This window comes from Chanodichthys erythropterus, chromosome 12 (assembly GCF_024489055.1).
Source record: "Chanodichthys erythropterus isolate Z2021 chromosome 12, ASM2448905v1, whole genome shotgun sequence".
Classification (NCBI taxonomy): Eukaryota; Metazoa; Chordata; class Actinopteri; order Cypriniformes; family Xenocyprididae; genus Chanodichthys; species Chanodichthys erythropterus.
The window spans coordinates 6,527,894-6,550,662 of NC_090232.1; the positions used below are offsets into that span (position 1 = coordinate 6,527,894).

General features: G+C 38.1%; 1 protein-coding gene across 1 annotated transcript; it reads left to right on the forward strand.

The window, feature by feature from the left end:
- The first annotated feature begins 14,425 nt into the window (after positions 1-14,425).
- On the forward strand, positions 14,426-17,035 carry LOC137032631 (SLIT and NTRK-like protein 5). Its single transcript, XM_067404473.1, has one exon. It carries the CDS (start codon positions 14,432-14,434, stop codon positions 17,033-17,035), a length of 2,604 nt encoding a protein of 867 aa, XP_067260574.1. The 5' UTR covers positions 14,426-14,431.
- The last annotated feature ends 5,734 nt before the right edge of the window (positions 17,036-22,769 follow it).

Sequence of the window (22,769 nt, forward strand, 5' to 3'; positions counted from 1 at the left end):
TTTCAGTGGCGCTTTAACTCAAAACAGGAAACTCGTGAATATTCATGTAAGCTCCGCCCAGTGTCACCGAAAATCTCAGAAACCGAATATTTCATAACACCGGACATACTATATTTGCCAGGTTGTCATTATCATGTGACCTGCCAGCATCAGTTGCATTGCTTCACTGCCCTTCACAATTCCTCTCCCATGGCCTCATGGGATAGTAAAGTGTCCATCGTATCCACACTTCAGAATCTCACTGGAACTACTCTTTCATGAGTACTGTGAATTCGGACATATTTTTTTCACCTACTATATATATAGTATTGAAATTTCAGATGCAGCCCTACAGTACACTGAATGAACAGTTTTGTGCCTCAGTCTCATTTGTCCTCTTTAAGCATGCACTGGGGCATGAATAATTAACATGTTTTGTTTTGTTGGCACATTTTGTTGTCTTGTGATATTATAGCTCAAGACAACAAGCAGAAAAAACAATTTACAGCACATATGTAGTGAAGCACGTAGGCCTAATATTTAACATTTTAACTTGTAGTTCATACTACTAAGAGATCATTTATCTAAAGAAGTCATTGTTGCAATGATAGCAAATTCATTCAGCATGGCAAATCAGTCTTTAAAACTGCAAATATTCTAACAGTATGCCTAGGAGTGACAATGATCTGTTTTCTTTTTTTTTTTTTTTTTTTTTTTTTTTTTTAAAAAAAGTACTGTATATCGAATGGAGGCTCAAAATAGGATTTCCCCCATTGAGAAACATCTCCAGTCCTTCAGTGTTCATTCCTATGAACTTCAGCAGCAGGACTCAAATCACAGGCAAAGAAATCAATGATCCACACAGCAGAGTAACACAGTCTTTGCATGGAAAGTCGTCCCAGCAGGGTCTCCATAGTGATTTTCCATGGTAAATAAATACTCATTGGTGTCCATTGAATTATCCATATGGCTTTCAACTCTGACAGATATTTGCATTTCTGTTTCTATGAAGCTTTGACCATGAAAAATGCATCCCAAACCAGATAAATTTGTTTGATTCTTGTCAGTCATCTTCTAAAGCTTATTTGAATATGGAGAGGTGGGTGTACAACTTGTGAGAATGTTAAAGGAAAAAAAAAAAAAACACTTTTTTTTTTTCATTTTTTTTTTTTTTCATATTTATTCCAGTCAGCGACAAATGAAAATAACATCAGATGTACTTAAATGAATGCAAATGTTTGATAATTGAAAAAGAGAAAATGCGGTTAATGCCTACTCTGAAAAAAATTATATGTGCATGATGATATTCTCATTCGTTTGTGCAAAGTGGTTTTAATTAAGCGACCAATTTAAACTGGAGGACAAATAGTTCCTCTTGTGGGTTACGAAATCTATTAATTTCGTTGCAGCGTAATAGACAGGAGTAACCTCTTCTTTCTCTAGATTTCAGTATAATGGCAAACAAATGCGATCCTCTCAATAAGAGGTGTAGAGTAATGATCAGGTCATTAAAGAGCCATTATGGTTCATCTGCAATTCTGCATATGCTAACTAGTTTTCCTTCTGTTTGTTACAAAATTCAAAGCAGAACAAGAAAGCTATTTAAAGCATGTAGAAAATATCACTGCCACCGAACACTCCTTACAGAGTGAACAAAGATGCCGAAAAGAAATAAACAACCATATAAATAAATAAACTTTTTGAACTTTTGCATCCAGCCGAGGAGCAGCTTGCTGTTTGTTTATATTATTATGTATTTTGATTCAGCCGTTCCTCCTGACGGATTGAATTTCTACTGTAGAAGTGTAAATTTTGTACTTTTCATTGCAGAGTAATGTACTGTAAAAACGACAGAAGCTGCACTGATATGTCTGCTCGGAGAAACAGTTCAAACCCGCACCTGTCACAAAGGAAATGTTTGTGTACTTTTGTTACATTTTGAGGCAGTATACAACTACGTTCCATTTTGCATAATCAAAGTGCTGACAAAGTAGCCTAGTGTGATTCTGTCTAAAAGTAAGAGTAGTACTCAATCAAAGACCTAAGATTGTGGATTTGAACAAAATATGGATGGATGGATGGATGGATGGATGGATGGATGGATGGATGGATGGATGGATGGATGGATGGATGTATGGATGGATGGATGGGAAGAAGAAATGTTTATTGAGCAGCAAATCAGCATATTAGAATGATTTCTGAAGGATCATGTGACACTGAATTATCCACAGTATTTACAATGAATGGTGTTTAATGGTGTTTCAAGGTGAACTGGGATCCCTGAACTGGTCATTGCATTACTGCGAATTCCAGGGTGATGAGTGAGAGGTGGATTGTGGGTTGTGGGAGGGCCAGTCAAAATCTCGTTCCAGGACGAAAATTCAGCTTTGCATGACATGAATAAATTACATTTTATAATCTATTTAAGTAGAAATTTGTTATTTTAAATGGTAATAATATTTCACAATATTACTGTATTTTTTAATCAAATAAATATATACTACTGGTGAGCATAAGAAACTTTAAAAAATACATGCAACTTTTATCACCTATATATATTTATATATTTAAACATGACTACAAAGCTACACAAAATGGTGGTTACAACTCAAAGGGATAGTTCACCCAAAAATGAAAATATGATGTTTATCTGCTTACCCCCTGGGCATCCAAGATGTTGTTGACTTTGTTTCTTCAGTAGAGCACAAATTATGATTTTTTAACTCCAACCGTTGTGGTCTGTCAGTCGTATAATGCATGGCAATGAACTCCATCTAAAAAAAAAAAACATGCACAGACAAATCCAAATTAAACCCTGTGGCTTGTGATGACACATTGATGTCCTAAGACACAAAATGATCAGTTTGTACGAGAAACCGAACAGTATTTATTTATTTTTTTACCTCTAATACACCACCATGTCCAACTGCCTTGAGCATCTGGTGTGTGAGGTCTGAAAACACGCTCTGATGCCGGAAGTGATCTCTCGCACGTATACGTCAATGAGTGCAAGAGATCACTTCTGGCGTCAGAGTGCATTCAGACCTCACACACCGGGTGCTCAAGGCAATTGCACATAGTGGTGTATTAGAGGTAAAAAATTATATAAATACTGTTTGGTTTCTCGTACAAACTGATTGTTTTGTGTCTTAGGACATCAATGTCAAGTCAAGTCAAGTCATGAGCAATGTGTTGTCATGAGCTGCAGGGTTTAAAGCGGAACTCAAGATTTGCAAAGCTCCCCCTACAGATTGAACGTGAACATGAGGCGAGATTGTTTTGGGTCGATGCAGCTCAACTTGCAAGTGCTGTATTCTGGCGTAAACGTGCCAGAGGGGGTTAGTGCTCGCCTCAAACACACCACTACAAGTCAATTAACCATCGTAAGGACTTAGAAAACTATTTATGAAGGTAAAAAAGTTACTTAGTTCTGCTTTAATTTGGTTTGTCTGTGCGTGTTTTTTTTATGTCTTATAGATGGAGTTCCCATTGACACGCATTATTTGACTGACAGACCACAATGGTTGGAGTTAAAAATCATCATTTGTGTTCTACTGAAGAAACAAAGTCACCTACATCTTGGAAGCCATGGGGGTAAGCAGATAAACATCATATTTTCATTTTTAGGTGAACTATCCCTTTAAACACATTTTCCTTTTACAGGCATTTAAATCCTAATGTAAAATCTATGGACATATTATGTGTTAATTACCTATAAATGTTATGTCATGAATTGTAGAATGGATGTTGGGTTACTTGGACTGTTTATAGAAGTGTCATCTGAATCAACATATGGGGCACAGATCATGATGTATTATAAATAAAGTAAGCTATGATAGATCAGTCTAAAAATAATTCTACTCTGCCGGTTTCTACTTTCAGAGGTTGCCTGCTTGTCTGGGGACGATGCGAATAAATAGTTTTGGCCAAGGAGCTACGAGAGGTTATGGACAGCTGATAGGCGGCAAAGGCAGATGTACACACTACAGCAGTTCTATTATTGTTATTTAGGCTTTTCACAGGCTAAACAGATAAATAGATGTTCCATGATGGTGAAAATGACGTGGAACAAGAGTAAGGTCAGAATGACATTAACCTTGTTGTTTGGCCTAAGACGGATGTAAGGGCATGCATAATGTATTTTATTCTCTTGATTTCACAGTTCTGCAACTGCTCTCATTTCACTTACAAAGGCATAGTGAAATGTTATTATTCAGGGTGTCTGCTATGGAAAAATACTATCACACATGCTTTGGGTTAGTGATTTAAACAAACCTCAATCACATAGAAACATGCTAAAATCGCTTTAGATATGCGAAAAACAGTACACTCACATTACTACGAATGGGAGAAAATGCATTGTGCAATATGGCAGAATAAGTCCCGCCTTCTAAATAAAAGAACCAATCACCAATCAGAAAAGTCATTGTGTCACAGCAGCTGCCGTTAGAACCTCCAGTCGAAATTTTTTCTGAGAAACACACTTAGGACTGTACATGTGCATCAGCTGTTGCAGCCTGAAAAATGCATTTTTTTTTTTTTTTTTTTAATTTATTTATTTTTTGTCATGTTTTGAGTGTTTAGAAACAACATTTATGAGACAACTGTTGTCAGATTTCATTTATGATTTCAAATATGAAATTTTGGTCGGATTTGGAGAATTTTATGTTTCCCCATTCAGAGATATAGGAGCTGCACTTGCATGACTGAAAAAGCTGCCAGAGAGGTGTTTCAAAGATGGCTGCCAAGTGAAAAGGGATTTTGAAATCACTCAGAACACCTTTGCAACCACACAGCAACATGTTAAAGATCACTCAGAACATCTTACTAACCACTTAGCAACTACAATAGCATTAGCTCAGAAAAATCTAGTTCAATTACTTATTCTTTTATTGACGACCTTGATGCGAGCATCTCAGTTGAGTCTAACAGATTATTTCCTTCCCTTTTTATTTGCCCATTCTTCCTTGTTCTGCTTTAGCAACATGCAGTGACAAAGGTAAGCCCATATACAGCCTCCCTATGTCTTTTCAATCTGTCTTACCTGTCAAACAGGTAATCTTGTCTCGCCTCAGTCGGAATCCTAGTCGACATTTTACATCAGAGTGCCGGCTGATAAATGCTGCGCTTTAACTTTGAAACTTTTGATTACAACCCCCTCAAAGACCTGCATTATGAGCAGAAGCCAAGATGGAATATGCTCTCTCACACTGGCTGTAATATCCAGGAGTGATGTGTTTGTTATGCCTCAGTACCTCTTTATATGATTTATGACTGGCTGATAAATGAAACATATATGTGAGCTCTCGTTTTATTGCGGTGAAGTTAGGTCTAGAGACATTTGGCCGGAGGGTTGTGGTGCTTTGTGGGAAGGCTTTTACATGCATAAAAAGTGCAGTTTCTCCCAGCTTTTCTGGGAAATACCGTAGTGGAGGGCAAATAGAGTCAGTTAGATGTATGTACTAAAGCACAAGGTATATCAGGTTGTTTTTCTGGAAAATAGAATATTTGTCTATGTCTTCCGGAACCAGCCAACGTTATCCAAAGTAAGAACTTTTTCCTCTTTTAAGTTTATTTAAAGTTGCATATATAAGCTTTAAGTAAGGCCAACGTGGTTGAAACACTGTTTTAATTTACAGTATTGTCTATTAGGTGCAAAACATTCATTCTCAATTCAAGTGTGTTGTGGACCAGCAACCCCATTTTTTTTTTTTTTTTTCATTTGATCTACATAAAAAATAAATAAATAAATAAATAAATAATAATAATAATAATAATAATAAAAATTCACAATTATTTACAAAGCAATAGCAAAACATTAAATTAAACATGAAATTTTGAAGTAGTAAGGCTGGGTAAAACATTATATTAGGGAACACTTGTGGCGAGCAAGGTGGGCGAGAGTCGTGAGGGAACGGTGCGAGTGAAGACCAGGAGAGGCTGCCCGAGGCGATGGTGCTGGAGCCTTGTGACAGGTGGGGAGCAGAGCGGCGAGCAGAGCGGGCGAAAGCCGTGAGGGAACGGTGTGAGGCCAGTGACGCGAAAGTTAACAAGCTCCACCTGTGAGGTGCACTGGCCTTGAGTCTCTCACGGAGGAGCTCCGGGATCATAAAAGGAGGAGTGACGACAGTGAAGGACGAGAGAGGACCAGGCCTGGACTTTATTTTATGTTTTATTATGTTTGTGTGGTCGGTAGACGTCCGCGAGGGTCTGCCGGCATTACTTCCATTTTGTATCTGTTTATTTTGAATTAAAGTTTTGTTTAACGTTCACCAGTTCCCGCCTCCTTCTTCCTTATCTACGGACTGTGTTACAACACTATTCACTATTAAGTTGCTTAAAGGGTTGATGATGATGATTTCACTTTTTTAATGTTGTGTGTAAAGTTGCTGTTTATGCATAAACAACATCTGCAAAGTTAGGACACTCAAAGTTCAATGCAACTGGAGACATTTTCTTGTAAAGACTTTTACTTTTAGAAAAGGCTGTTTAAAGACTACAACAAACTGCTGATAGGGACTACAACAAGCTTCTTCCCGGGTTACTGACATTACTAACCCTAAAATTTACATAAACTCCGCCCCCGAGAACACGCAACAAAGGGGTTGAGTCCATGTTGGGCTGCTTTAGAGAAGAGGAAGACTTGTTGTAGAGTGTTGCTGTCATGCTGTCATTTTACGTCGGAAAACTTCACAAACGAGGGTCAGTTCAACGCTGGATTTACACAAAAGATTAACATTACGGCTCATGCTAGTCGATGAGTTGAATCAACTCCACAACCACTACATAAATTTATCCACTAACGTCCAGTTGCATTCTAAAAGTTGTAACTTCTTCCTGAGTCTCTCCATCAGTGTCCGACTCCGGGTTGAACAACATAAGGCTGAACACTGTTACTGACAATTGTCATTTTGGCTGCGTGAGATTCTCCAGCTTTGTTGTTGTTGAGCAATTAATACCAATACCAATTTATATAATGTTCTTGAAAACTATTATACCAAGCAGCAGCCCCCCCCCCCCCCCCCCACATATTTATGATTAACAATCAAATGATTAATTAGTTAAAAACTAGTTGCCATGAATACAGTTGCCATCAGTTGTCTTCTTATAAATGACTTGTTTGTCATTGAGTCAGGGTTGCTGATGCAAAGTAGGCCCTTCATTACCAAACACCAAGTAACTAAATTAGGATACAATTATGAGTCATTCGCAAACATTATACTGTTGGTTACTTTAAAACTAACTTTCATCTGGGAGATCACAGGGATATGTGAATATCTGATCTGTTAATGCCACAATATGTAAAATTTTGCCGCTAGAGATCGCTCATTCAAAACAAAGGCGTAGCTCAATGACACCTTGATTCCACAGAATCATGGGAGGTGTTATCTTCACGTCTACAGCTGGAGGAAAATAATCAGGACAGGACTCAGGCAGAAATCATGTTCATGGATGAGATTATTAATGTTACTGTAATCAGAGCATGGCCGAGTGCTGTGGGAACGGTAACGAGGCGATGGAGCGATTGCAAATGAGAGACGAGCGCGACATACATCTCAAGAACACCGTAGCTTTTATCATGCCACAGTCGCTGCTTCCGATTCTTCCGGTCATGTGCACGTAGGGTAAAGCAGAGCTGTTTATGATATTAGATACATTTCTGGTTTGAAAGTTTGAAGTTGTTATAGTGCTACTCTGTGCGTTTGCTCGGCGGCTTCTGCGAGACACTTGTTTAAGGAAACACTGCAGTAAGATAGATCGATTTTAGAACATCATATTAATAAATGCTGGAAGGCTTATGTTGATAAATGACAATTAATGTTAAAACATATTGTATGATGAAAAAAAAAATGTATTACTATTACTAAAATAAAGCTGCATCTGATTATGCTATTTTAACTACTTCACAAAATAGTGTTTTTCTCAGAGGCATGGTAAAGCATATACTCGCAAAAAATCAAGAAAATTAGATTTAAACAATACAATTAAATATGTTGAGCTACATAACAACAATTAGTTTTCTGTCTATAAATATATCAAAACAGTTGTTCCCTTAAAATGTGCAATATATTAAAGAGTCTTTGGTGTTTCCATGGTTTTTACAAAATAAAACCGGAATCCGAAGCAGTCCGAGGGTTTTACAGGTATGACGCAAGTGACAGACGACTCCTCACACGTCCCGGAGCCTTGGTTACAATTGCAATTTTCTCACGATTTACAAATAGTTGGAAACATTTGGGATATTGTAAGTACTCAAGTACACAAAATATATAACACTGGCCTAGTGGCTTTTGAATATTTTACTGCAAAAATCTTACATATTGCACCCTGAATGAATCACGCATATTGCAATGAATCACGCTATGCGATTTACTAAAGTTCGTCAATTTAATGGTATTTACGCCATTAACGCCCTAAAAAAGCATGTCTTAACCCATTTTGCGACATGGCTGCAATTGTTGCTGCTAGGAGGAGACACCACAGAGAACAGAGAGTACGTGGTACAAAGAAGATTATTAATTTCTTTGAAATGCCAGAGTAAGACATTATCCGAATATATCGTTTGCCAAGCTATGTTGGCCTATAGGCCAACATGGCTTGGCAAACGATATTATATATGTGTACGTGTCAGATGTATTGCATGACTCGGGCAGAGAAAAGCTGTTGCTATCAAACATTGTTTACTTAATCAACTGAGTCAGTGAAATGGTGAAGGGATCGATCAAATAGGCCAGTTGATGAAAGGTTTGCGAAGAAATGTCATGCTCCCTTGTAAAAATATTTTTTTTTTTTTAGTATTTTTAAAATACAAAAACACAGTAGTTTATTTTGATACATGGTGCGGCTGCTGTATTTTGTAGTTTAATTTGATAGACTTAAAATTAAGGTATTTGTAAAATTTATTTTAAAATACATTTTGATGTATTTTTGCCCATCCCTGCGCTTTAGCAGTGAAAACAACGTTTCAAACTCTATTCCAATTAAATCATTTATACCAATATTTACTGATGTTTTGATTGAATACAGCTTTAGTTGTCTTGTTCAAAACTATTTCTCCCACAATAAAGAATCAGTTGACTTTGTCGGTCATAACATGTGCCATTGTAACACATGTTGTGACCAACAAAGTCAACTGATTCTTTTTTTTTTTTTTTTCCTTACAAATGCTTTTTCAAATCAAGGTGAAACTTTATTGTCATTCAACCATGTGCATATGTGGGAAGCACAATGCCGCTCTTGCTACAGGTCTTATCTGTACAAGTTAAATGTCATCTTTAAACATCACCTTTCATTGTATTGTATTTGTGTGTCACTTAAAGGGATAGTTCACCCAAAAATGAAAATGTTGTCATCATTTACTCACCATCATTTTTTTTTGAAAAACGTTTCTTTTTTCTGTTGAACACAAAGGAAGATGTTTTAAAGAATGTTGGTAATCAAACAGTTGATGGTAGCCATTGACTTTCATAGTATTTGTTTTTTTCCTACTATGGAAGTCAATGGCTACCGTCAACTGTTTGATTACCCACATTCTTTAAAATGTCTTCTTTTGTGTTCAACAAAAGAAAAAAACATACAGGTTTGGAACAAATTGAGTGTGAGTAAGTGATGACAATTTAAGTCAATTTTAAGGTCATTGGCACTTTCTGGCACTTTCCTCCATTTCTGTTTGACATAACTGTAACGCGCAACCATAAAGGAGTCCTTAAAAGCAGTGCAGTTACTAAAAACTCAAATCGTAGAAAGTCTAACCAGTCAGAATCAAGCATTTAACAGCACCATGATATGTTGATTTTATGTTAAAATCTAATCTAATAGTTCTCATGACAAAAAGTAAATAAGTAAATAAGTAAATAAATAAATAAAAAAAAAAATTACAAATTTATGAAAAGAGCACTACAGATACCGTGAAGTCGTAAGGTTTTCGGAACAGTGACTATAATGCATTTTGGCTGAATCTGCATCCTGAGTGCACCATGCTGAGTGTGACTTTCTGAAAGATTACGTTAATGGTATTTCAGTTCTGGAGATTTGTCCTTCACAACAGGAAATGTCCTATAAATGTAGCCGTTTAATGCGATTAGCCACAGCCTGTGACTTAAATAATTTAATGCATCTTAGTGGTTAATTTCGATGCCACGCTTAAGATGTTGTAGATGTCACACTTGCTTACTGTCCTCATTGGACTGGTAAGGGAGGTGGACATTATGAATTAGCATACAAAAGACGACAAAGGAGGAGATTCCTTAGGACATGCAAGCTTTAGCATGCTAGAGTTAATTCTATTTACACTCGGAGTGCTCAGTGGCTCTTGAGGTGTAATTGGAGCTGAGCCCTTATAAATGTACGGCCGGCAGTTAAAGAGGGTGATGTGTGTCAGAAAACATGTAGCACTGGTCTTCAGGCCTGGTTGGATAACCACATTAAAAATGCTTAAATGTTATTGCATTAGATAACAAAACATCAAACCAAATTTGAGTAATTTTTGCTCAGTGATGTTTAATCGGCTGCTCTGGCAGTGATTTTTTACAACAGGTGTAGTCAATTACGTTAACATGTTCCGCTGACGTTTCACAACTACAAAGTGGCACAATATATATTTTTTTGCTTTCTTTTTGATCTTTACATCTATGGTTTTATATTTCAAAGCATAATAAACGTTGTTTTGTCAAATGTTTTGCTCAAAAAATCAATTTAAAATAAAAGGCATTTGGTATTACATAGCAATGATATTCCAACAATAAGTCAAGTTTTTTATTAATTCAAATATATTTTTTTCCTTTCTGTTTATATATTATTATTATTATTATTATTATTATTATTGTTAGGGGTTCAAGTGTGTAGCACTGAAACCCTATTTTAATTGTTAAATTTTCCAAGGATCAGCATTCTCCCCTAAAACTGACCGGGCAGAGCAAAGCGTAAGACGTAGAGACTTGAAACTTTGAGGGTTGGTGGTACTCACACTGTCTACAATGTCAGCAAAGCACATCGCAATCAGACAAAAATCGCTCATAACTCCTGAACCATTAGATGTAGGCTCAAGTGAAAAACTTTCCAAATTCGGATTTGCTTGTCCCAAAATTTATTGTTAAAAAAAATGCAAAAGAAGCAAGTAAAACTATACTTGCTTCTTTTGCATTTTTAACAATATATAGAATTATTTTATTTTATTTTATTTTTTTATTTTTTTTCTGAAATGTTTTGCTTAAAAATGTTGGAATACCTTTCAGGACATTTCATGAGTCCTCATATTTAATCTTTAAAAGCATACTAAACAATGTTTTATTAAAAAAAAAAAAAAAAAAAAAAAAAAAATGTAAAAATGAAAATGGTAAAGGTTTAGAGGTAGTAGGTACAGTAAAAAAAAAAAAAAAAAAAAAAAAAAAAAAAAAAAATTACGCCTATGGAATGTCCTCATTAAGATAGCAAAACAAACGTGTTTTTTTTTTTTTTTTTTTTTTTTATATTTTGTAAATAAATGCAATAACATACATATATCTTTAGGTGTGACTTCAGTTGTCATACTTTTGGGAGTCACATTTTATTTATCTGTCACTGTACAGTATTCCAGCCTCCAGGTGACAAATCAGTAACCCAAGGTTGATGGTTGCCTGTCATTTAGCTTATCTGTATCCCAATGAAAGATTAAGGATTAGAAGTAAAATTTAGCTCCATGCAAGCTTGGAAGCTTTGCTGATTTCTGCCTTAAGGGTGATGTGGTTGATTGGACATTGGTTGACGTCTTTCTCTATCAACTAGCTTGTGTAAATGACAACACACAAAAAAAGTTTGCATTGCCAGTCTTATGCATTACTAGACCTTTCTTTTGTGCAAAGTAAATTAGCTGCAATTTTGATTGGCATATACTTTGTGCCAATTATGCAAAATGGAACTGAGCTATAGGATATAACAAGTTAAATGTGTCGTGTACTGCATACAGATGGCAAAAGCTTATTTTACCGAATTACACTGCCCTCTATGGGTACCTCTCTCTCTCTCTCTCTCTCTGTGTGCCTTTTTTTCTTCCTCCTCTTTCTCTCTCCGATTGCCTTACCATCGCCATCACCCTTCAATTATTCTGTTGCGTAAAATAAGCTAGAGAGAGGGCAGTGTGCGAGCAACATATTTTGCACGAAGCTCTTATTTTAAGTCCTCTCATAAATATTCCACCCTGCCCCAAATTTACAATTGATCTGACGACAGTACAGCAACAGTGAGCCAATGGAAATCCAAGTTCCACTAGTTGAAACACTAGTTAGGATGGCAACACATCTCCAAAGGCGGATTTATGGGAACCTCTTGCCAAAACAAAAATAAAACTAAAAAAAAAAAAAAAAAAAAAAAAAAAAATATGAAAACAGACAACACAGCATTGGAGGAACCAGAGATCAGCGAAGAAATCACATGTACATCCGGCAATATACAACGCGATACCAGCCGTACCACTCACAAGCGTCTCGGGGATGCGTACTTTGCGCGTTCGTTTCTGAGAAAAAAGGATAGACTGCTTTGCTTGTGGATACATTCCGTTTAAAATGGACACTGCACTGTTTGGATTTTGCCAGGGAATGGCAATGCACATCAACAGAAATTCCTAAACTTGCATTTTTCCTCTTTTCAGCCTGCTGACCGTCACGTTTCCAGGGAGAGTTTGTGATACCCGGGCTGATCACGAACCACTTCACGGATTATTATACAGTCGGGCTAAAGAGGGACCAGTGTCTTCAAGGTTATGGATTGGCCGTGCTCATTATGTTTTCGAATTTACCACGTTTAAGCGGGTAAGCAACATGGATTGTCTTCCAAAGCAAAGCAAGCAATTTCATACGAAGCCCCGTTTTCCTGCGGCTGGAGCTGTCCGTGGTGCTGAAACGCAGTTATAGCGCTGGCATAGAAAACTGCCTCTTGAACACTTTTGCTGTCTTTTGAAATATTCAGTTATGTATGCGTTACACAACTTCATATGTGCTTCACACGCTTCAGGCGTTAGATTTAAGAGCTTCAATTATGAAGCATTACGCGTTGCTTTGGAAAGACCGGCTTGGGCGCGCGATGAATGAGCTGTTTTGTGATGAATCGGCTCAGTTATATTGTTGTTTACTTAATTATTGTTTCTTTTTTTATTATTGAAATTCTAGATAATTGACGTGGCTAATATAGACGCATTAGACTTATGTGCTGTATCCATGAATGTGTGTGTGCGTGTCTTTGTGCGTCCAAGTGTGTGTTTATGTGGGAGAAAGGGGGGAGAAAGAGAGAGAGTGGGAGAGAGAGGTTGATTAGCATGAACACAAATGCTTCTACACAATAAAATGGTTTATAATAGTATTGTTTGCTCCCCATCAAGATGGAATCGGGCTATAATCGATGACGTCGCGTTTTGATTTTAATCAACTCGCGGATTGTAGCCTGAGGGATGAGCTATGACTGTCACATATAGCATCAAAGGGAGAAATTCAACATAGGCACCTTTGTGAAGCGTAGATGTGTCGTGCACTCCGAGGTTTAACTTCGATACTCGTTGAGAGTTGATAAAAACTGAAGTCGTTGGATATGTGGGGTGAGTACGGGAATATTTTTTTATTTTTTATTTATTTGATTTATTATTATTATTATTTTTTTTTTTACATAGGGGTATGTGAATGGTCTCTGTTTTGAGACAAAAAATGACTTACGTGATATTTTAAAGCGATTTGCAGAGTGACACTGATGTGTAGATTTGCTCATCTGTCTCATTCAACGGCATATTTTCAAGTTGGAAACCATGGAGATGTCGATTTGCTCAGTGAAAGAGAAACTGGCTTTACGTTTAGCCTCTTTGAGTTGAGATGCCGCCGGATAATATGTTGGAAATGCATTCCCAAATTGCGCATCGGAGAGTAATTGTGCCAGTCGATGTTAATTTAAATTTCAAAGGAGCGTTAACGTTCTCTCCTTTTCCCCTCTTCGTTCTCCCCTCTATGTCTTCGTAAATGTGCCCGAGTGTCGTGATGAAAATAATGTGGTTGTATTTGAAATATCATGAGCATTACATAATATACACGATGTATTGTGTTGAATAAATCAATGCATTTGATAGATATCGCTGATAGAGTTTGGTATGAGACAATTCTGATATTATTTAGGTAGCCTAAATTGATATTGAATCCATTTATTACATCTTGCATTGCAAAGTTTAGGCTAAAGAACAGTGCACACCGGCTATTCAGTTCAGCATCTGCTTTTGCATTAAATAGGAACAGTTTGCTTTACATTAATTGGAAGGATCCTGCAGTTTGTTTTTGAGATATTCCTGTAACATCTTGTGATTTTCCACCATTTAATGTAGTTTGCAGATGTAGATATCGATTGTTCATGTAACAGACATTCATCACGTCTTTTCCTTTTCTAGATGACACCCCAAACTACAACTGCACTACAGTGAGCTGGGCCATTCCTGCACAAGAAAATGCATATCTGGATACTGAAAATTATATTGCTGGTTGCCACATCTCTGAGTCTGGTTGAGATGTATGACAATTATGGGGAGATCTGTAGGAATCTGTGCACTTGCGAGGAGAAGGAAGGCATTCTGACGGTCAGTTGTGAGAACAGGGGCATTTTGCGACTGTCGGAAATAAGCCCGGTGCAATTTTCTATGTACCATCTTTTACTGACAGGTAATTTGCTAAAACGATTGTCTTTCAATGACTTCATCAACTATACTGGAGTTACCATTTTGCATTTAGGTAATAATGACATATCTGAGGTGGAGACTGGGGCGTTCAATGGACTCCAGGGATTAAAGAGATTACATTTGAACAATAACAAAATAGACATTCTTAGGGACGACACTTTCGTCGGACTCGAGAGCCTAGAATACCTGCAGATTGATTATAATTTTATTAGCACTATTGAACCGAATGCTCTGAGCAGGCTTCATCAGATGACTGTGCTGATTCTCAATGACAACTTGTTGTCCTCTCTGCCCACAAACATTTTCCGGAATGTGCCCCTGACGCACCTGGATCTTAGGGGAAATCGCTTAAAAATGTTCCCTTACATCGGCCTTTTGGAGCATATGGACAAAGTAGTGGAATTACAGCTTGAGGAAAATCCGTGGAATTGCTCTTGCGAGCTCATTGCGCTTAAGGCTTGGCTGGAGAGCATCGCCTACACTGCTCTGGTGGGGGAGGTGGTTTGTGAGACTCCTTTCAGGCTACATGGCAGAGATCTGGACGAGGTCTCAAAGCAGGAACTGTGTCCCAGAAGGGCCATATCAGAGTACGAAATGCGCCCTCCTCCCCCGCTCAGCACCAGCAGCTATTTCCAGACCACGCCAGCGGCCGTGACGGCATCAGCCACGTCTTCGGCCGTCCTGCGATCCTCATCTAGGCCGACCAAGGGCACCCGCCAATCCAGCAAAACCAAGTCCAAGCCCACTTCTCGAATCCCAGCCAACCCCTACAACTACGGGCCCATCATTGCTTTTCAGACCAAATCTCCCGTGCCTTTGGACTGCCCCACCACCTGTACATGCAATCTGCAAATCTCCGACCTGGGGCTAAACGTCAACTGCCAGGAAAGGAAGATCGAAAACATATCAGATCTTAAGCCCAAGCCATACAATCCTAAAAAGATGTACCTCACGGGGAACTACATCCCCGTTGTACGCAGATCTGACTTTGTGGAGGCTGAGGGACTGGATTTATTGCACCTGGGAAACAATCGGATAGCACTCATACACGACAGAGCCTTTGGGGATTTAATTAACCTACGTAGGCTGTACTTGAATGGCAATTTGATTGACAGACTCACAGCAGATATGTTCTTTGGGCTAAAGAGTCTGCAGTACTTGTATTTAGAATATAATAAGATTCGAGAGATTGTAGGAGGCACCTTCCGCTTTGTGCCCAACCTTCAGCTACTTTTCCTCAATAACAATCTTTTAAAAACGTTGCCAGGAGGCATCTTCTCTAGTCTGTCTCTCTCCCGCCTCAACCTTCGCAGCAACCAATTTCAAAGCCTGCCTGTGAGTGGAGTTCTGGACCAGCTGAAAGCATTGGTTCAGATTGACCTGTTCGAGAACCCTTGGGATTGCACCTGCGACGCGGTTGGCATGAAGATCTGGTTGGAGCAGCTGAACACCGGAACGGTGGTGAACGACGTCAAATGCGTGACACCCAAGCGGCTTGCGGGGCAGGATATGCGAGTTGTCCCTTCTGAGCAGCTATGTCCAGATTACTCTGACATCATCGTGTCCACTGTGGTTTCTTCCGAGGAGCCTTCAGCAGACAGGATCACCACCACCGAGACACCCCAGAGGTTTAACACCACTTCCAGTAATGTTCCTTTGTCTGTTCTGATTCTCAGCCTGCTCCTTGTTTTCATAATGTCCGTGTTTGTGGCAGCCGGCCTGTTTGTGGTGGTGATGAAGAGGCGTAAAAAGTCTCAGAGTGATCGTACCAGCACAAACAACTCAGACGTGAGCTCCTTCAACCTGCAGTACAATCTCTATAGCAATCGCTCTGCCCCCAAGGCCAAGGCCCCAGCGGGTCACGTCTATGAGTACATCCCCCATCCGTTAGGTCACATGTGCAAGAATCCAATCTACAGGTCCCGGGAAGGGAACGCTGTGGAGGATTACCCCGATCTGCATGAACTCAAGGTCACCTACAGGAGTAATGCTGACGAGGACCAGGAGGTCACCTTGAGGAGCCCCAATTACACGGTGAGCACCATCGAGCCTCGTGAGCAGCCGTCTCCTGTTCAGGATGCAGAACACTTCTTCAGAGGGATTCTGGAGCCGGATAAGTCTCCATCGACTGCTGGCAGCAGGTTTGAATATAAGTACACTGGCCCCGTCCCATACACATACCAACCAAACTTCGACGTTAGGCGCCAGTTCTTACATCCTGAAGGAATACGAGAGACTATGCTATATGGTACAGTGCCAAGTACTGTCTTTGTGGAGCCCAATAGAAATGACTATTTGGAACTAAAGGCAAAACTTCAAATAGAGCCGGACTACCTCGAAGTTCTTGAGAAACAGACAACACAGAGCCAGTTTTAAGTCTCGGTCTATCTATAAATGCAGTAGAAGCATTTCCCCCCTTATACTGACTCAAACTGGAGGGTGCCTTGGCACAATATACACCAACTTAAAGAAAAAGAAAAAAATCCAAAACCTTCAGTGGGGTGTGCCGAACTATGTTACTTTAATTTCAGAACCACATGGCATTACAGAAATAACTAAGAATGAAAATAAATAAATAAATAGTGCTCGCTGAACTTGGATGAAAGCACGAGTTGTGATATAAAACCGGCGATGCAAAATCTATTTTTTTAAGTCGATGATTGAATACGCATAAATCTAAGTGTACAGCTTAATCTCACCCAAATACATTTTCAGGAATATAATCATACGAATATTGTGAATTTAAGGGGGATGGGGAGGGTGTTCACATTCAAGAACAAAAGAGGAAAAAAAAACAAAAAAACTTTCTGACAGAAACACTATACAGCAGCGCATCCAATCAAGCAGGACAATTTCTCTGCTTTAGTCTGTAAGTAAGTACTGTATTTATTGGTATACTCTTTGCCATGTATTTTCAACATTTTTTCAATGCTCATCAATATTATGTGTGTCATGTCCCATGATTCTCTGTACGAACATTTTGTTTGTAGATTCCGATCACTTACTGTAGCTTGCATTGTACAAGTGGCTTTTTTTGAGCAGTGGCACACCCCAATGTCGAAGAGAGACTTTGCATCATTTAACGATTTCAAAAGGAAAAGTGTCTTTGTATGCTGTCTGCACTTTTTTGGAAGATGGAAGGCCACAGGGTCTTCCCAGCTAACATTAGAAGAAATATTATATATTAAAAATGAATATGTGTATTCATTCTTAATATGTATTTTTAATATGTTATATCAAAAATTCATAAATAATAATTGAAGTAATAATTATGTTGTGTAATACTGATATTTTAATGTAACACCTATTTTTATACAAGCATTCGCAATTCTCTTTCCCTTATCGTTTTCATTGTTTTGATTGCTTTGCACTTATTGCACTATATTGACCAAAATATGTTTATGTCATCAATAAATATGATGTCCGGTTCTTATAGATCTTTGTTGGAAATTAAAACGAGCTTGATGACAGCTTTGCCCCAGGTAACCAACAATTGCGGGTCCATTGTAAGCTGACAGGAGTTCATTCAATAGCTCAGATCAATACACCAAGCTGATAATCAGTGAACCTCTCAACTTGGATAGTTTGTTTGTATTGGTTCTGCTCACAGACCCCTTATTCTTCAGGCAGGAGAGCAGAGCACACAATATGGTACTAAATAGGGTAAACTACTTTTAGGGTGTTGGAAATAACAAGAAATCGATAATAGCTGTTCTGCCCTATAATAGAGGCAAGCTATTATTAAAAACAGGGTGAAATTACAGCATCCTATAGCATGACCGAAGTGGTAAAGCAACGTATTTATATATGATAGCAGAAGACTTCAAAATGAGGGTTTGAACCGAACGATCTCAAACTCGTTTTGGAGATTGATAGTTGTTTAGAAGCCCTTGGATCGATGGATTGTTTCGATGTTACTTTGATCTTTAAAGGTGCTTTAAAAGAACTTCCCCCGTTTGCCCTCTATACCATGACGGACTAAAATATTGGTACAGCTGTATCTTCCGGTGGATTTTAAATTGCTGTGTCGAGAGTTGAGAGGAAGCTAGGAGGGAAGCTGACCTGGCCCTCTACTCAATGATAAAGAGGTCTGCTTTGTACCCAGTGCCTCACTAGGCTCAAGGGTCCTATTCCACTTTGAGCATGATGTGGATCTTTTTATAGCTGCTGGAAAATGAAGGCTGCATCTAAGGATGAGGGGCTTGAATAATTTGGGTAACCTGACAACTTGTCTTTAGAAGCTGAAGAGGGTGAGTCGCAGCATTGTAAAGCCACAAAGGGGCTATTATGAGAGAACCGACCTTGACATACCGTTACACACCGATGTGCTGCTGAGGGATGTTAATGTAATTAATAATGTGCAAAGGCTGATTGTCAGGTGACTGTGCGTTTTTTTTTTTTTTTTTCATGCCTAACCATTTAAACTTATTTCCATGAACTGTTTTGGATTTTATGTCATTTTCAATCAAGAAAATCTGGATTAGCAGACATAAATAAAATGCTGTGCATTGAATCGGAACAACATAATTGGAGTCTTCAGGATCAGTCTCCTGAGTTCAAGCTCTACAGCAAGAAAAATTCATTTGCATCCATCTGCGTCAAGGATATCTGCATCGGAAGGTCAAATGCCAGGGGTGTCGTTCTTCTGAAGTTGTTGGAAAGAAAGAAAAAAAAAAAAAAAAAAACAGCTGTTGTTGTGGCATGTTTAGGATGCATTCCAAAACTGTGCAATATGGTACTGAACGTTTCCAGCCCCATCACCAAAATTATCTCCATTTTAACGCTTGCCCATTCCTCATGCTATTAGCTGATATTGTTTTTGGCTTCCGAGCTAATGTGCGCTCTGAACCGAAGGATGTTTTTAGCAGCGAGGGCTGCATTACCGGTTTGGTGGCACAAAAGTAAGACAAAAACATCAACTGCATACTTCCAAATCCACAAATCGCAAATGATGCCTCTTAATCGGCATGATGGGCTTTGGGACGGGACGTCAGGGGAGGCTGCGATGTTTAATTTCCCCACTGATTATTTAACTTATCTCGTTTTGGGGTGGGGGGGTGGGGGGTGTCACTGCAGCAGAGAGGACCTGGGAGGGAGATGGCATGCGATTGACGACATTTGCAATTGAGTTCAAGGAGGTTTGGCTAATTGAGAAGGCAGCGATGATATCTGACAGGCACCAATGAGTCTGTTGATTAGTTTAATCATGGTATTTAATGGAACTCCTTGAGCCGTGGGGAAACGTTAAAGTGCGATAATTTTGCAGGTTGGGAGTCATTTTTAAACCTCTGTAACAACGCTAGTTTGCCGTCTGGCCTGGAGATGTTCAAAGTCTTGTTTGATATTTATTGCTAATTTGTTTACAAACCTATTCATATGGTTTTTCTGAATGATTCGGCTATTTATTTGAGCATTTCTTTACTCATTTATATGCTTATGCAATTCTTTGGCACAATATGTGGGTGTTTTGATCAGATCAATTAAATATTTTGCACTTCACGCATCTCCACAGGTCTGTCGCTGCTGTTTGGGGTTGTCTCTGTCTTTTTACAAAAATTGTTTATATTGTTTCTACTTTTATTTTATGAAATGTAATATTATATAAAAGACCTTATACATAGAAAGACGGTGCACTCCTATTATTTATGAATGGGGGAAAGTGCAACACCCAATATTGCGAATAAACCCCGCCTTCTAAATGAAAGAGCCAATCGTTGATTAGTAAAGTCACTGCAGCTTCCATTAACAGCGTTCTCATGACTGCGCATGCGCATTGGCTGGCTTTTTTAACTGCTGTTTGAACATAAGAAATGAGCTTTATGAGACTGTTGTTGTCATATTTCATTGGTGTTTTTAAAAATGAAATTTAATCGTAAGTTTAGTCAACAGTATTGGAGAAGTTAATGTTTCCCCATTCAAAAAGATAGGAACTGCACTTGGATTCCAAAGAGGTGTTTCAAAGATGTCCACCGAGTGAAATGACTTGTCTTAAAGAGACTTTGATTATATTCGAGATGTGCTTATTTCCTTTGTGCAGCTGAGGTTATGTAGGACATGCTATGTAATGCAAAATTTGAAATGCATTGCTTTATTTGCTCAAGCTATGCCAAGAGCTAATGGAGATAATTACGCATTGAATGGTTCAGGGGTTTGTTCCTGCTTGTGTTTATCCTTAAAATCAAGTGTTCAGTCGATTTGGACAGTGGACAAGGCCTAAATTGGTCCTCAGTTGCCCCTAGAAGCAAATAAAGTTGTTTATAAAGCTAAAACATTCAGATTGCATACTTCATCCATTCAAACGAATAAAGCAATCTGCTCATAGCCAAGTTCTCGGATGCTGTGAGAAACACAGTTAGTCGTGCTTATGGGCTGGTAACTGCCAGCGGTCGCCATAGCAACTGGACACCTGTTGGTTACTGGCTAATCCAATGGAAATTACCATAAACATGGCTAACTGTGCTTCATACAACTGCATTCATGTACTTCAAATGACACCGGATGTGGCTTCATCTTCCCGGATTGTTGTGGAAAATTGTTTTAATTAGTATATTTTTCGGTGAATTAGCAGTTTTAAACTGGTAGAGAAATAAGCATAACAAAGAGATACCAAAAGGCCCCTCCGCAGGAGCTACAGGCTGTTTTATGTGCAAAAACACCACTAATTTGTTTTTGTCTCAACTCCCTTTAGGTTTCATTGGGCTAAACTAACAACCGAAGCAAAGAGAGTTAGAAAGGAAAGCCTGACGTTGACGTCAGCGCCGTGATGCTGTTCTCATTTCACGAGGGCTAAATATAATTTAATGTAGGCCAGCACGAGTTTAGAGATTTCTGTTTAACCGGAAACTTGTGGATGAATATTTGGCTATTGGCAGTGTTTTGTTTCGGAAAACTCTCTGTGACTGCTTGACCATGTCTTTTTTTGTCAAGGAAAAAAAGACACAAAACTACTTCCTGAAATGAATGCAAATGTGTAATTCTGTTAAAAGGATACAGCAAACCTTTGAATATTCTCAAGTGTTTTCTCAAGAGTGTTCTCTGTTGCTATTTTTTTTTTTTTTTTTTTTTTTTTTATCTGTTACTTAATATATTTTAACAGCTTGTATGAATAATTCAGCATGTTATTTGCTGTTTTCCGTCCTGTGTAATGGCAATATCTTCTCCTGTATATATGGGCAACGTGATCTCATTAGTATTAGAGTGTATATATATATATATATATATATATATATATATATATATATATATATATATATATATATATATATATATATATATATATATATATATATATATATATATATATATATACATAAACAAACAAACTTTTATGTTAAATGTGTTCAATTCAATTACTCAAGATTAATCAGTTTGACATTTTATATATATAAAATGTTCATAAAATATTACATTAATGGAATGAATAAGTTGCTTTGTTATGGTATTTCTAATAAACTTAAATGTTTAATTGTATTTATTTAACAGTGTACAAAATGTCCTTGTAGACTTTGCTCAAATATATATGCAAATACAAATGAGATCGGCCTCAAATAGTCAGTGATAACCGTATGTTTTTTTTTTTTTTTTTTATGTGTGGAATGATCCTGGAGTAATTTCAAATATTTTGGGGTTCAGCAAGCCACTGTTGTACTTTCCTTATCAGCACCGGTGCCTGTGACACCCTGATGGGTTGTGTGTTGGTTTAGACTTCACGCTGTATTTATTACTGCTTTTTTTATTTGTTTGTTCACAAAACTGCACCTAGCGATAGGCAGCCACAGTAACCCTGTCGTTTGATAAATGGCAAGTGTTCCATTACCGACTACCTGCATCCCAGCCCTTATGATGTCTGGCCAAAAAAATAAATAAAAAATAATAAAAATAAAAATACAACAGGTTGATGTATCACTCCTTGAGCATTTCAAGCCCTTTAACAACAGGCCTTACATCATAGTCATCCAGCACTCACATTGGGTGAACTTGCCAGGGAATAATATGTAAACATGTTGTTTTTGTTTTGTTTTGTTTTGTTTTTGTGTTTTTTACATCACTGTAAATAGTTGATTGCTGAATATATATCGGCTCTTTGCTGCAGTTGGTGTATGCAACACTA

Coding starts and splice junctions, on each gene's coding strand:
- LOC137032631 (XM_067404473.1), top strand. CDS start 14,432: ATGCATATCTGGATACTGAAAATTATATTGCTGGTTGCCACATCTCTG.